The 11,677-nt window shown below is 47.0% G+C and overlaps 1 protein-coding gene across 1 annotated transcript in view; it reads left to right on the forward strand.

Annotated features, from left to right (window-relative positions):
* The window catches only part of LOC107296109 (ubiquitin-conjugating enzyme E2 R1), a 31,770-nt gene extending 23,647 nt beyond the window's left edge, over positions 1-8,123 (forward strand). The window contains exons 3-5 of the mRNA XM_015825455.1: positions 2,341-2,438; positions 4,765-4,899; positions 7,913-8,123. Coding sequence (XP_015680941.1) covers positions 2,341-2,438; positions 4,765-4,899; positions 7,913-8,123 — 444 coding nt within the window. The remainder of the gene's footprint in view (positions 1-2,340; positions 2,439-4,764; positions 4,900-7,912) is intronic.
* The last annotated feature ends 3,554 nt before the right edge of the window (positions 8,124-11,677 follow it).

The raw sequence follows: 11,677 nt of genomic DNA on the forward strand, positions 1-11,677 counted from the left end.
CTCGGTATTCATTTCAATCTTCCTTATTCGGTCTCTCGTGCCCCGGAGGATCGGAACCCACCCCCCCCGGGCAGTCAGTCCTAGGCTGCAACAACAGAGGTTTACTATCAAGATCATGCTAAGTGTTAGCACCTCTTTGTACCGTACTGGTAAGATCTCGCTTGAAATATTGCACCCAGTTTTGGTCTCCACAATATATTAAAAAAAAACGTTGAGATTCTGGAAAGAACGCAGAGAAGAGCAACAAAGATGATTAAGGGACCGGAGGCTAAAACAGTTGCAGGAATCGGGGATGTCCCTAGTAAGGTGAGAAAAAGGACCAGGGGGTGACATGATAGCAGTTTTCCAATATTTGAGGGGCAGCCACAAAGAAGAGGGGGGGGGGGGCAACCTATTCTCCAAAGCAACCTGAAGGCAGGTCTAGAACTAATGGATGTCAACTAATCAAGGAGAGAAGCAACTTAGAAATAAGAAGAAATTTCCTGACAGGAAGAATAATTAATCCACGGAATGGCTTGCCTTCAGAAGCTGTGGGTGCTCCATCACTGGAGGTTTTTGTTAAGAAAAGCCATTTGCCAAGAATGGTATAGGGCAGGTATGGCGAATCTTTTAGAGACTGAGTGCCCAAACTGCAACCGAAAACCCACTTATGCATCGTCGAGTGCCGTGTGGGTGTGGCCCATTGGGTGGGTGTGGCCCATTGGGTGAGCGTGGCTGCGGTGGTAATGGCAGACTGGGTGGGATTAAAAAGTTCAATCAATTCCAACTTTGCAAGATCTTTTTCTTTCCTGTGAGAAGTTGAAATTGACTGATTGAACTTTTTTTTTTTTTTTTTTTGCACACGGCAGCGGAGGCCTAAAGCGAAAAGGTTTTATAAAACCCAGCTGAAGGCCTAGGACTGGGGCGATGGCACGTGTGCCCACAGAGAGGGCTCTGAGTGCCGCCTCTGGCACCCGTGCCATAGGTTCACCACCACTGGTATAGGGCAGTGATGGCGAACCTTTTAGAGACCGAGTGCCCAAACTGCAACCCAAAACCCACTTACGCATTGTCGAGTGCCGGGTGGGTGTGGCCCATTGGCTGGGCGTGGCTGCGGTGGTAATGGCAGACTGGGTGGGACTAAAAAGTTCAATCAATCAATTTCAACTTTGCAAGATCTTTTTTTTCCCCGCGAGAAGTTGAAATTGATTGAACCTTTTTTTTTTTTGCACACGGCGGCAGAGGCCTAAAGCGAAAAGGTTTTATAAAACCCAGCTGAAGGCCTAGGACTGGGGCGACAGTGAGTGTGCCCACAGAGAGGGCTCTGAGTGCCGCCTCTGGCACCCGTGCCATAGGTTTGCCACCACTGGTATAGGGCTTCCTGCTTGAGCAAGGGGTTGGACTAGTAGTGTAGATATACAGATAGTCCTCACCTTAAAACCATTCATTTGGTGACCATTCAAAATTACAATCACTAAGTGACTTATGACCATTTTTCACACTTACAATCATTGCAGCCATCCCCAGGGTCACGTGATCAAAATTAGAACACTTGGCCACTGACTCGTAATTTATGACGGTTGCAGTGTCCTGGGGTCATGTGATCCCCTTTTGCGACCTCCTGACAAGCAAAGTCAATGGGGGAAGCCAAATTCACTTAACAACTGTGTTGCTAATTTAACAAAGGCAGTGATTCACTTAACAACTGAGGCAAGGAAGGTCGTAAAATGGGGCAAAACTCACTTCACTGTCTCACTTAGCAACAGAAGCTTTGGGCTCACTAGTGGTCATAAGTTGAGGATTACCTGTAATGAAAATACAGTGATCCCGTGACTGCGGAATACTGCAAACAGCAATAAATGAAGCCATTTTGCCAGCACCTGAAGTTTGGTCATGTGACCACAGAGGCCTGTCTGCCAGTACTCTAAATCTGGGTCATAGGTCTCCTTCACTTCAAATGGTCTTTAAGCAACCTGTCACAAGTCAAGGATTAACTGTATAACCTGGTCTATCCCTTTAAGCCAGGGGTGGGGAACTATGACCCTTTAATGACTTGTGGACTTCAACATGGCTGGCTCAGGAATTCTGGGAGTTGAAGTCCACAAGTTATAAAGGGGTTATCGTTCTCCATGCTGGCTCAGGAATTCTGGGAGTTGAAGTCCACAAGTTATAAAGGGGGCCATAGTACCTCACCTCTGCCTTAAGCCCTCGTATGGTACATTTCCTTGACCACTGTATGTTCGGTGAACATATCCTTTGTTTACACGTGAGGTAAATCATCTGGATTTTGAATGAACGTTGTGTGAACTCAGCCTGTGTGTGCAAGCGTGCAAAGCAGACAACATGATTTATACATTCCAGACAGGAGATGTTTGCATTTCAATTCTACATCCTCCAGTGGATGACCCACAGAGCGGAGAGTTACCCTCAGAAAGGTGGAACCCAACGCAGAATGTAAGGTGAGTTTTCCTGCCTTCCTTCTTAGACACATTTAAAAATATTTTTTAAAAACAGATCCCTCACTTTGTGCTATGGAACAATAGTCTAATCCAGGGGTAGGCAACCTTGGCTCTTTTATGGCTCGTGGACTTCAACTCCCAGAATTCCTGAGCCAGCATGGCTCAGCTTGGAAACCTCTCCCTTTCCCCTCAGCGTGGCTGGCTCAGGAATTCTGGGAGTTGAAGTCCACGAGTCATAAAAGAGCCAAGGTGGCCTACCCCTGGTCTAGCTGAAGAAACTGGGATATTAGTAGCTGGAATACAACTACAGAAATGAAAACAATGCTAAGATCTGGCCATCCCCCCCCATTTAAGTTCCTTTTAGTTTAATACAGGTAGTCCTCGACTTACAACAGTTCATTTAGTGACCATTCAAAGTTACAGCGGCACTGAAAAAAGTGACTTATGACCGTTTTTTACACTTACAACCTTTGCAGCATCCCCGTGGTCACGTGATCCAAATTAAGACGCTTGGCAACTGACTCATATTTATGACAGTTTCAGTGTCCTGGGGGGGTGTCACGTGATCCCCTTTTGCGACCTTCTGACAAGCAAAGTCAATAGGGGAAGCCGGATTCACTTAACAACCATGTTACTAAAAAAAGACTGATTCATTTAACAACTGTGGCAAGGAACATCATAAAATGGGGAAAACCCACTTAACAAATGTCTCACTTAACAACAGAAATTTTGGGCTCAATTGTGGTCCTAAGTCGAGGACTGCCTGTACTTTATGTTAATAAACCTGCAAAGCAGAGGCCCACAGCTTTGATGGGCTGAACCTCCGAAGTCTCTTGGGGTTTATACATTCTGCAGGGGACACAATCCAGAAATTAAGCAGGGCTAGGACAAAGATTTAACTTACATTCACATGTACAAGTAAATCCTCACCTTACGGCCATAATAGAGCCTGCTTTTTACAGTCACAAGTTGTGACATTTGTAAAGCACATCACCATGTGACCAGAATCGTTTTTTACAGACTTTTTTTTTCTTTTGCAGTAGTTGTTAAAAGAACACAGTCATTAAGCAAACCCACTATCCCCTATCACGCGTTTTACCAAAAAGTAAATACAGTTAGTCCACTTTACTGACCATTCAAAGTTACAGCGGCACTGAAAAATGTGACTTAGGACCATTTTTCACAGTTATGGCCTTTGCAGCAGCATCCTGATCACGTGATCAAAATTCAGAGGCTTGGCAACTGGCTCATACCTATGACGGTTGCCGTGTCCCCAGGGGGTCACGTGATCCCCTTTTGCCACCTTCTGATAAGCAAAAATGGAGGAAGCCAGATTCGCTTAACAACCGGGTTTCTCGCTTATCAACTGCAGTGATTCGCTTAACAACTGTGGCCAGAAAAGTCTTAGCATGGGGCAAAACTCACTTAACCAACGAATCATTTAACAACGAAAATTTTGGGCTCAATTGCGGTTGTAAGCTGAGGACTACCTGTACCTGTTTTCAGCAACAATGTCGCAAATCGCAGCCGCATGACTTATCGGGCATTGCAAGTGGCCCTAAATGCAGGCTGATTCATTCCTTCATGCCTGAAATGCGGTCACATGGGGAGATGATGATGATGGTGATGATGATGGTGATGATGATGATGATAATAAAGTTGGAAGGGACCTTGGAGGTCATCTAGTCCAACCCCCTGGTCAGTCAGGAAACCCTATACCATTTCAGACAAATGGCTGTCCAGTCTCTTCTTAGAAACTTCCAATGTTGGAGTATTCACAGATGGCTGTCATAACTTCAGAAATGGATCATAAGTACAGTTAGTCCTCAATTTACGACCACAACTGAGCCCAAAATTTATGTTGCTAAGTGAGACAGTTGAGTTTTTGCCCCATTTTAGAACCTTTCTTGCCATCGTTGTTAAGTGACTCACTGCACCTTTTAAGTTAGCAACACGGTTGTTAAGTGAATCCGGCTTCCGCCCATTGACTTTGCTCGTCAAAAGGTCGCAAAAGGGGATCACGTGACCCCGGTTCACCGTCATAAATATGAGTCAGTCGCCAAGTGTCTGAATTTTGACCCTACGGAGATGCTACCAAGAGTTGTAAGTGTGGAAAACGGTTGTAAGTCACTTTTTTCGATGTCCTTGTCATTTCGGTCACTAAATGAACTGTGGCAAGTCGAGGATTACCTGTGACTTTTGAGTGGTCCATCGTGACTTCAAATCGTCACCGAGCACTCACGTCTTAAACCAAGGACCACCTGTACTTAAATTAAGCGGCGTTATTTTAATACGCTGTTTTTTAAAAAATGTTTTTCCCTATCAGAACAATCCTCCTTAGCGTGATCTCGCTCCTCAACGAACCAAACACGTTTTCTCCGGCCAACGTTGACGCTTCGGTGATGTACAGAAAGTGGAAAGAAAGCAAAGGGAAAGATCAAGAATACACGGACATCATCAGGTTAGTGGGCCACCCAGTTTGGGAGATGAACTGGTCACACTGGACTCCTCCTCCCAGTCCTGCAGTTATTATAGGTTCTCCTCGACTAATAATGATGATGATGATGATGATGATGATGATGACGACGACGACTCCTCCCAGTCCTGCAGTTATTATAGGTTCTCCTCGACTAATAATGATGATGATGATGATGATGATGATGATGATGATGATGACGACGACTCCTCCCAGTCCTGCAGTTATTATAGGTTCTCCTCGACTAATGATGATGATGATGATGATGAAGTTGGAAAGGACCTTGGAGGTCATCTAGTCCAACCCCCTGCTCAGGCAGGGAACCCTATACCATTTCGGACAAATGGCTGTCCAGTCTCTTCTTAAAAACTTCCAGTGTGGGAACATTCACAACTTCTGGAGGCAGGTTGTTCCACTGGTTAATTGTTTTAACTGTCAGGAAGTTTCTCCTTAGTTCTAGGTTGCTTCTCTCCTTGATTAGTTTCCATCCGTTGCTTCTTCTCCTGCCTTCAGGTGCTTTGGAGAATAGCTTGACTCCCCCTTCTTTGGGGCAGCCCCTGAGATACTGGAACACTGCTATCATGTCCCCCCTCGTCCTTCTCTTCATTAAACTAAACATACCCAATTCCAGCAGCCGTTCCTTATATGTTTTAGCCTCCAGTCCCCTGATCATCTTTGTTGCTCTTATCTGCACTCTTTCCAGAGTCTCAACATCTTTTTTACATCGTGGTGACCAAAACTGGATGCCGTATTCCAAGTGTGGCCTTACCAAGGCATTGTAAAGTGGTATTAATATTTCACGTGATCGTGACTTAATGGCCTTTATAGATTTGCCTATTACAGGCGTAAGTCATGTGACTGACCTGTTGTTGTTTTTTAACCTTTTTTTGTGGTGGTTGTTAAGCAAATCATCACGGTGATTAAGGAATTCTGGGAGTTGAAGTCCAGGAGTCATAAAAGAGCCAAGGTTGCCTACCCCTGGCCTAGTCTAACAAAAAGAAGGACTAGGGGTGACATGATTGCAGTCTTCAAGTATTTGAGGGGCTGCCACAAAGAAGAGGGGATTGACTTGTTATCCAAAGCACCTGAAGGCAGGAGAAGAAGCAACGGATGGAAACTAATCAAGGAGAGAAGCAACCTAGAACTAAGGAGAAACTTCCTGACAGTGAGAACAATTAACCAGTGGAACAGCTTGCCTGCAGACATTGTGAGTGCTCCAACACTGGAGGTTTTTAAGAAGAGACTGGAAAGCCACTTGTCTGAAAAGGTATAAGGTCTCCTGCTTGAGCAGGGGGCTGGACTAGAAGACCTCCAAGTTCCCTTCCAATTCTGTTATTCTATCATTCTGAACTGTTGCAATCTGGGCAAATTGCAGAGTCAATCATGGGATCTTAGCAGAGACCGTTTGGTGGAATCGCAGTGGAAGTGGTGTGTGTGTGTGTGTGTGTGTGTGTGTGTGAGTGATGAGTTAAGAGTCTGGTTAGCATGGAATTCCTGATCCACCCAAGAAAAAATCATTGGAGTTAGTGAAGTCTGGCAAGATTTCTGTAAATAGTAGCAATAAAGAAACTCATTTGATCGGCTTAACCGTGTGGTTCTTCCACCTGACATTTCACTTGAAGCACCAAGGCACTTCCGAGTTGAAAAGATTAGCATCACCTGATGCCCAGTTAGGGGCTCCTTTCACGTCCCCAGCAGGAGCTGGAGCGAACGACGGGAGCTCACCACGTCCCAAGGCAGCACTTGGGTCTCAAACATGGGCTTGCTAGCCTCCAACCCAGCGTCCTAACCACCATGCTCCTTGCGCCTGACATTAATCTCTAGAGATAACAATCGCACTTAGACTTATATACCACTTCGCAGTGCTTTACAGCCCTCTCTGAGCAGTTTACAGGGCCAGCATATTGACCCCCAACAATCTGCATCCTCATTTTACCAATTTCGGAAGGACGGAAGGCTGAGTCAACCTTGAGCCGGTTAGGATCGAACTGCTGGTAGTGGGCAGTGTCAGCCTATAATGCTGCATTCTAACCACTGCACCACGATAGATAGACAGACAGACAGACAGACAGACAGACAGACAGACAGACAGACAGACAGACAGACAGATAGATAGATAGATAGATAGATCACTTAGACTTATATACCATAGTGCTTTACAGCCCTCTGATTTAGAGTCAGCATATTTGCCCCCCAACAATGAGTCCTCATTTTACCGACCTCGGAAGGACGGAAGGCTGAGTCAATCTTGAGCTCTGTCAGGATCGAACTGCTGGCAGTGGGCAGAGTCAGACCTGCCGCCTTCTTCCATTGGAGCATCACGGCTTCGCTAACCTGGCACAAATCCATAGCAGTAGCACTTAGACTTATATACCGTTTCACGGTGCTTTACAGCCCTCTCTGAGCGGTTTACGGAGTCAGCATCTTGTTCACACACACACACACACACACACACACCGGATGCTCATTTTACCGACCTTGGAAGGATGGAAGGCTGAGTCAACCTTGAGTCAATCCTTGAGGATTGAACTCCTGGCCAGTAGAAATGCAGAGCTAGCTTGCCACACAGGTAGTCCTCTACATATGACCCGCAGTCGAGCCCAGAATTTATGTTGCTAAGTGAGACATTTGTTAACGGGAGTTTTGCCCCATTTTACGATTTTTCTTGCGACATTTGCTAAACGAATTGCTGCAGTTGTTAGAACAGTAACCAAGTTGTTAAGCGAACGTGGCTTCCCCCGTTGACTTTGCTTGTCAGAAGGTCTCAAAAGGGGATCGCTGGAAAAGTCATAAAGGTGAGTCAGTTGCCAAGCAACCGAGTTTTGATCACGTGACCGTGGAGAAGGGGCAATGGTGATAAGAGTGAAAAACGGTCCCTTTTTTTCGGTGCCGTTGTCACTTCGGCCACCAAACCGACTGTTGTAAGTTGAGGATTACCTGTGCCATATTCTAACCACTCCGCCACCGGGGCTGTACAAATGAACTTCTCTCTTTCCAGGAAACAAGTCCTGGGAACCAAGGTGGACGCCGAGAGGGACGGCGTCAAAGTCCCCACCACGTTAGCGGAGTATTGCGTCAAGACCAAGACGCCCGCCCCGGACGAAGGCTCCGACCTGTTCTACGACGACTACTACGAAGACGACGAAATGGACGACGAGGTGGAAAGCTGCTACGGGGACGAGGACGACTCCGGCAACGAGGAGTCTTGACGAGGGATTCCCCGCCCCCCTGTCTCCCCTTCTTCCGTGTCCCCCCTTCCTGCCCCCCTCCCTCCACCGCTGCCTCCTGCTGCTGCACCTGATAGTAGCAATAAATTACCTGACTCATACTTGAACCCAGGACGCAACCGGCTGAGACCTGGAACCCCACCCACCCCCCGTTTGGCCCTGAGACAAAAGAAACCAAAAACTCTACCTCAAAAGGAACACTCGGCTTCTGCTTGACCGGGGAAGGGGGTGGGTGGGAGATCTCCCAGGGGGCTTCAGTTGCTGTGTGTGTTTTGGGCTTCGACCTTTTCTTTTTTCTGATTTCTTTCTTTTTTTAATTTCCTTTTAATTCGGGGAGGATTTGGGTAGATGGAAGCGACTCCTGGTTCATCCTGGGCCGTTGCTCCGGCCGTCCGGCGGGGTGTTCGGGGCCCAACGCGAAGGAGGTGGACGGGTCCCTTCAGGGGGCAGGAACCGAGTGCGAGGTTTGGAATGGCTTTTGTGAGATGGGTTGTTTTTCCTTTTTAGCAACGCCCCCCCCCCAAAAAAATACAGGGGAGAATTTCTGGCGAGGATTTCCTAGCTGCACCGGACGGGTCAGGGTGACATCTTGGCCACACCGTGCTTGTAAAGCAGAGGCAGGAGTTGTGAAGTGGATGTTTCCTTCTCGTTCGCTCTGGAGACAAGGCCAGGAAGCCTCCCGAGGTTTCCTCCGCGCGAGAAAAATGGCTCCTTCCTTATTGCCAGTGCCAATTCGCTCCAGAGCACAGGTGCCTCGCCTCAGGTGCTCCGCCAAAGTTATGCTTAACCAAGATGGCTTCGATGATGGCTTAATCTGCTTTCTTTTCTCTTTCCTTGGCTTGACTTTCTTTGGGGGAGAGCCCCCAACTCCCTGGCTAGCAAAGGAACGGAGAACAAGTCACTGCCTGGGGCAGGGGTAGGCAACCTTGGCTCTTTTAGGACTCGTGGACTTCAACTCCCAGAATTCCTGAGCCAGCCGTGCTGAGGGGACAGGGAGAGGTTTCCATACTGAGCTATGCTGGCTCAGGAATTCTGGGAGTTGAAGTCCACGAGTCACAAAAGAGCCAAGGTTGCCTATTCCTGGAGTCACGGGGAATGAAGGAGGAGGTGGGCTGTCCGTTGTGCAGCGTTGCGTGTTGTTTCTCCACCCTTGGGTGTGCGGCTAAAACGTAGCCAAAAAGCTATGCACCTCAAGTTCCCAGAGAACTCATTGCTGGATGTGGGACAGGCCCTGAAGTAAACGTTGTAGGGTGCACTCTTGTCTTCTCTACCAGTTTCACCAAGTAGCATCTCTTTCTGAAGCTCACCTCCCTCCGCTTTTTCCAGAGATCTTGAGCAAACGTTCCCACAACTCTGATTGAGCAGGGCCCCATACCTACAGCCAAGCAAATTATGGGGGGAGGCCTGGAAGAGGAAGGGCCCTCAGTCTTCCTTCTTCTCACCTCCTCCGGCAGGGATTCCTCTCCTGATTTTCAGTGTAGAGAGCAAACACCAGGCCACCTTGAAAAGAGAAGACACTGATGGGAGAAAGAGACTCTATCCAGCCTGGATGTCTCCCCTTGAACCCAGAGAGAGAAGATGGAGAGTAGATCAACAAAGACCAGTAGCCAAGCCCTTGAATTCCCTCAGAAATTTCAAAATCCAGATGTCCCACAACTGCTGAGAAAAATCTGAAAGACCCTAACTCGGAAAGGCCCAAGATTTAATACAGGGGTCTTCAAACTTGACCCTTTTATGACTTGTGGACTTCAACTCCCAGAGTTCCTCAGCCAGAATTCTGGGAGTTGAAGTCCACAAGTCATAAAAGGGCCACGTTTGAAGACACACACACACACACACCCTCTCTCTTTCTTCTTCCCTCTTTCTCCCTCTCTCCCTCTCTCTCTCTCCTGCATTCCTGCCTTTTGAAACTTTATTCCTTTGAGCTAGCTCTCCATTGGCTGATCCCTAGGATTTGACGTCCATCTTTTAGAACGGGAGGGAATTGCCCACTTCAAAATGTCCTCTCTCTGCTGTAGAAAGAGNGGGGGGCTGTTAGGAAGCAGTGGGAGTCTAAATGGGCAGAAATCGACTCTTTTGTAGAATTGGGGAAGGGGAAATGGGTTGGCAGGGGATGGGATATATATATTTTGCTTTTTTCTGTTTTTTCTGGATTTGAAGCTATTTAATAAAAGGATTTTGAAAGGAAGTGTTTTTTTGTCGTGTTCGGCAGCCTTGCAACCTCTAGAGGTTAGGGGGGGAATTGTTCTAAAATAATATAAGCATCTGTTGTGAGAGAGAATTTTGCCAGCTCAAGGATAAAGTATCTATGTTAGTCCCTAGTCTCCCAATGGCCTAAAATCTTGGAAGGGTGCCAAGTCCCAGGTGAGAATTATGAAACCTCACCGAACTTCACTACATGCAAAGTTTTGCAAGCTTTTTGAGACTTCTCAGCCAGGTGAAATTAACTATTTTTGGAGGGGGTTTGTGATGTAGGAAGCTCAGGGTTTCCTGCAGTACTGATGGAGACTGTAGGCTCAGATTACAACAAAGCTTCCTTTGTGCAGAAGTGAAAAGAAAATAAAGATTGCTGAGGTTCACTGAGGTGGAAAAAGGCGGGAAATTCATCATCTTGTTCAGTCTCCCGATCAATGCTGAACTGTCCCAGCAGGACTACGTAGTTATTTTATTCATTATTTGTATCCTATCTTTATTATTTTTACAAATCACTCAAGACGGAACTTATCCAACAGACCTTCCTCCTAATTTTTCCCACAACAACAACAACCCTGTGAGGTGGGTTGGGCTGAGAGAGGATGACTGGCCCCAAAGTCACCCAGCTGGCTTTCCTGCCTAAAGAAGGACTAGAACTCACCGTCTCCTGGTGACTGGCCCAAAGTCACCCAGCTGGCTTTCCTGCCTAAGGTGGGACTAGAACTCACCGTCTCCTGGTGACTGGCCCAAAGTCACCCAGCCGGCTTTCCTGCATAAGGCGGGACTAGAACTCACTGTCTCCAGATGATTGGCCCAAAGTCACCTAGCAGCCTAAGGTGGGACTAGAACTCACAGTCTCCTGCTTTCTAGCCTGGTGCCTTAATCACTAGCCAATCTGGCTCCTAATACATAAATATCTTTGAAAGATGTCTATTCACTATCTTGGGGTGGCAAGCATCCCGTTTCTGAATCGATTTTCTGCTTCTCTGGACATTTTGCTGGTTTGCAGAAAAAGATCACCTGACAGCCCATTTTGATTTGGCCATCTGGTCACGTGCGGATCTGGTGGGATGCAGCCTCTGAATGGTTAGGAAAACAACAGGCTTTTTTTTTTTTTGAGACTTACAGATCCATAACATAGTTGAGCAGTTTTTCTCACACTGTGATCCGCGGACCGCTGGGGAGGCCGTAATATCAACACAGGGCTTGAAGAAATGATATGATTTAAATCTTGAGAAAAGTCTTGGGGATCGGTAGCCATGATCTGTGGCCACAAAAGGTATTTAAAAAGGGTCCATGGTGAAGAAAAGGTTAAGAAGCACTGTTGAATGTAGAGGAGAAGG

Source organism: Protobothrops mucrosquamatus, unplaced genomic scaffold (genome assembly GCF_001527695.2).
Source record: "Protobothrops mucrosquamatus isolate PMUCROS unplaced genomic scaffold, P.Mucros_1.0 scaffold2647, whole genome shotgun sequence".
Taxonomy (NCBI): domain Eukaryota; kingdom Metazoa; phylum Chordata; class Lepidosauria; order Squamata; family Viperidae; genus Protobothrops; species Protobothrops mucrosquamatus.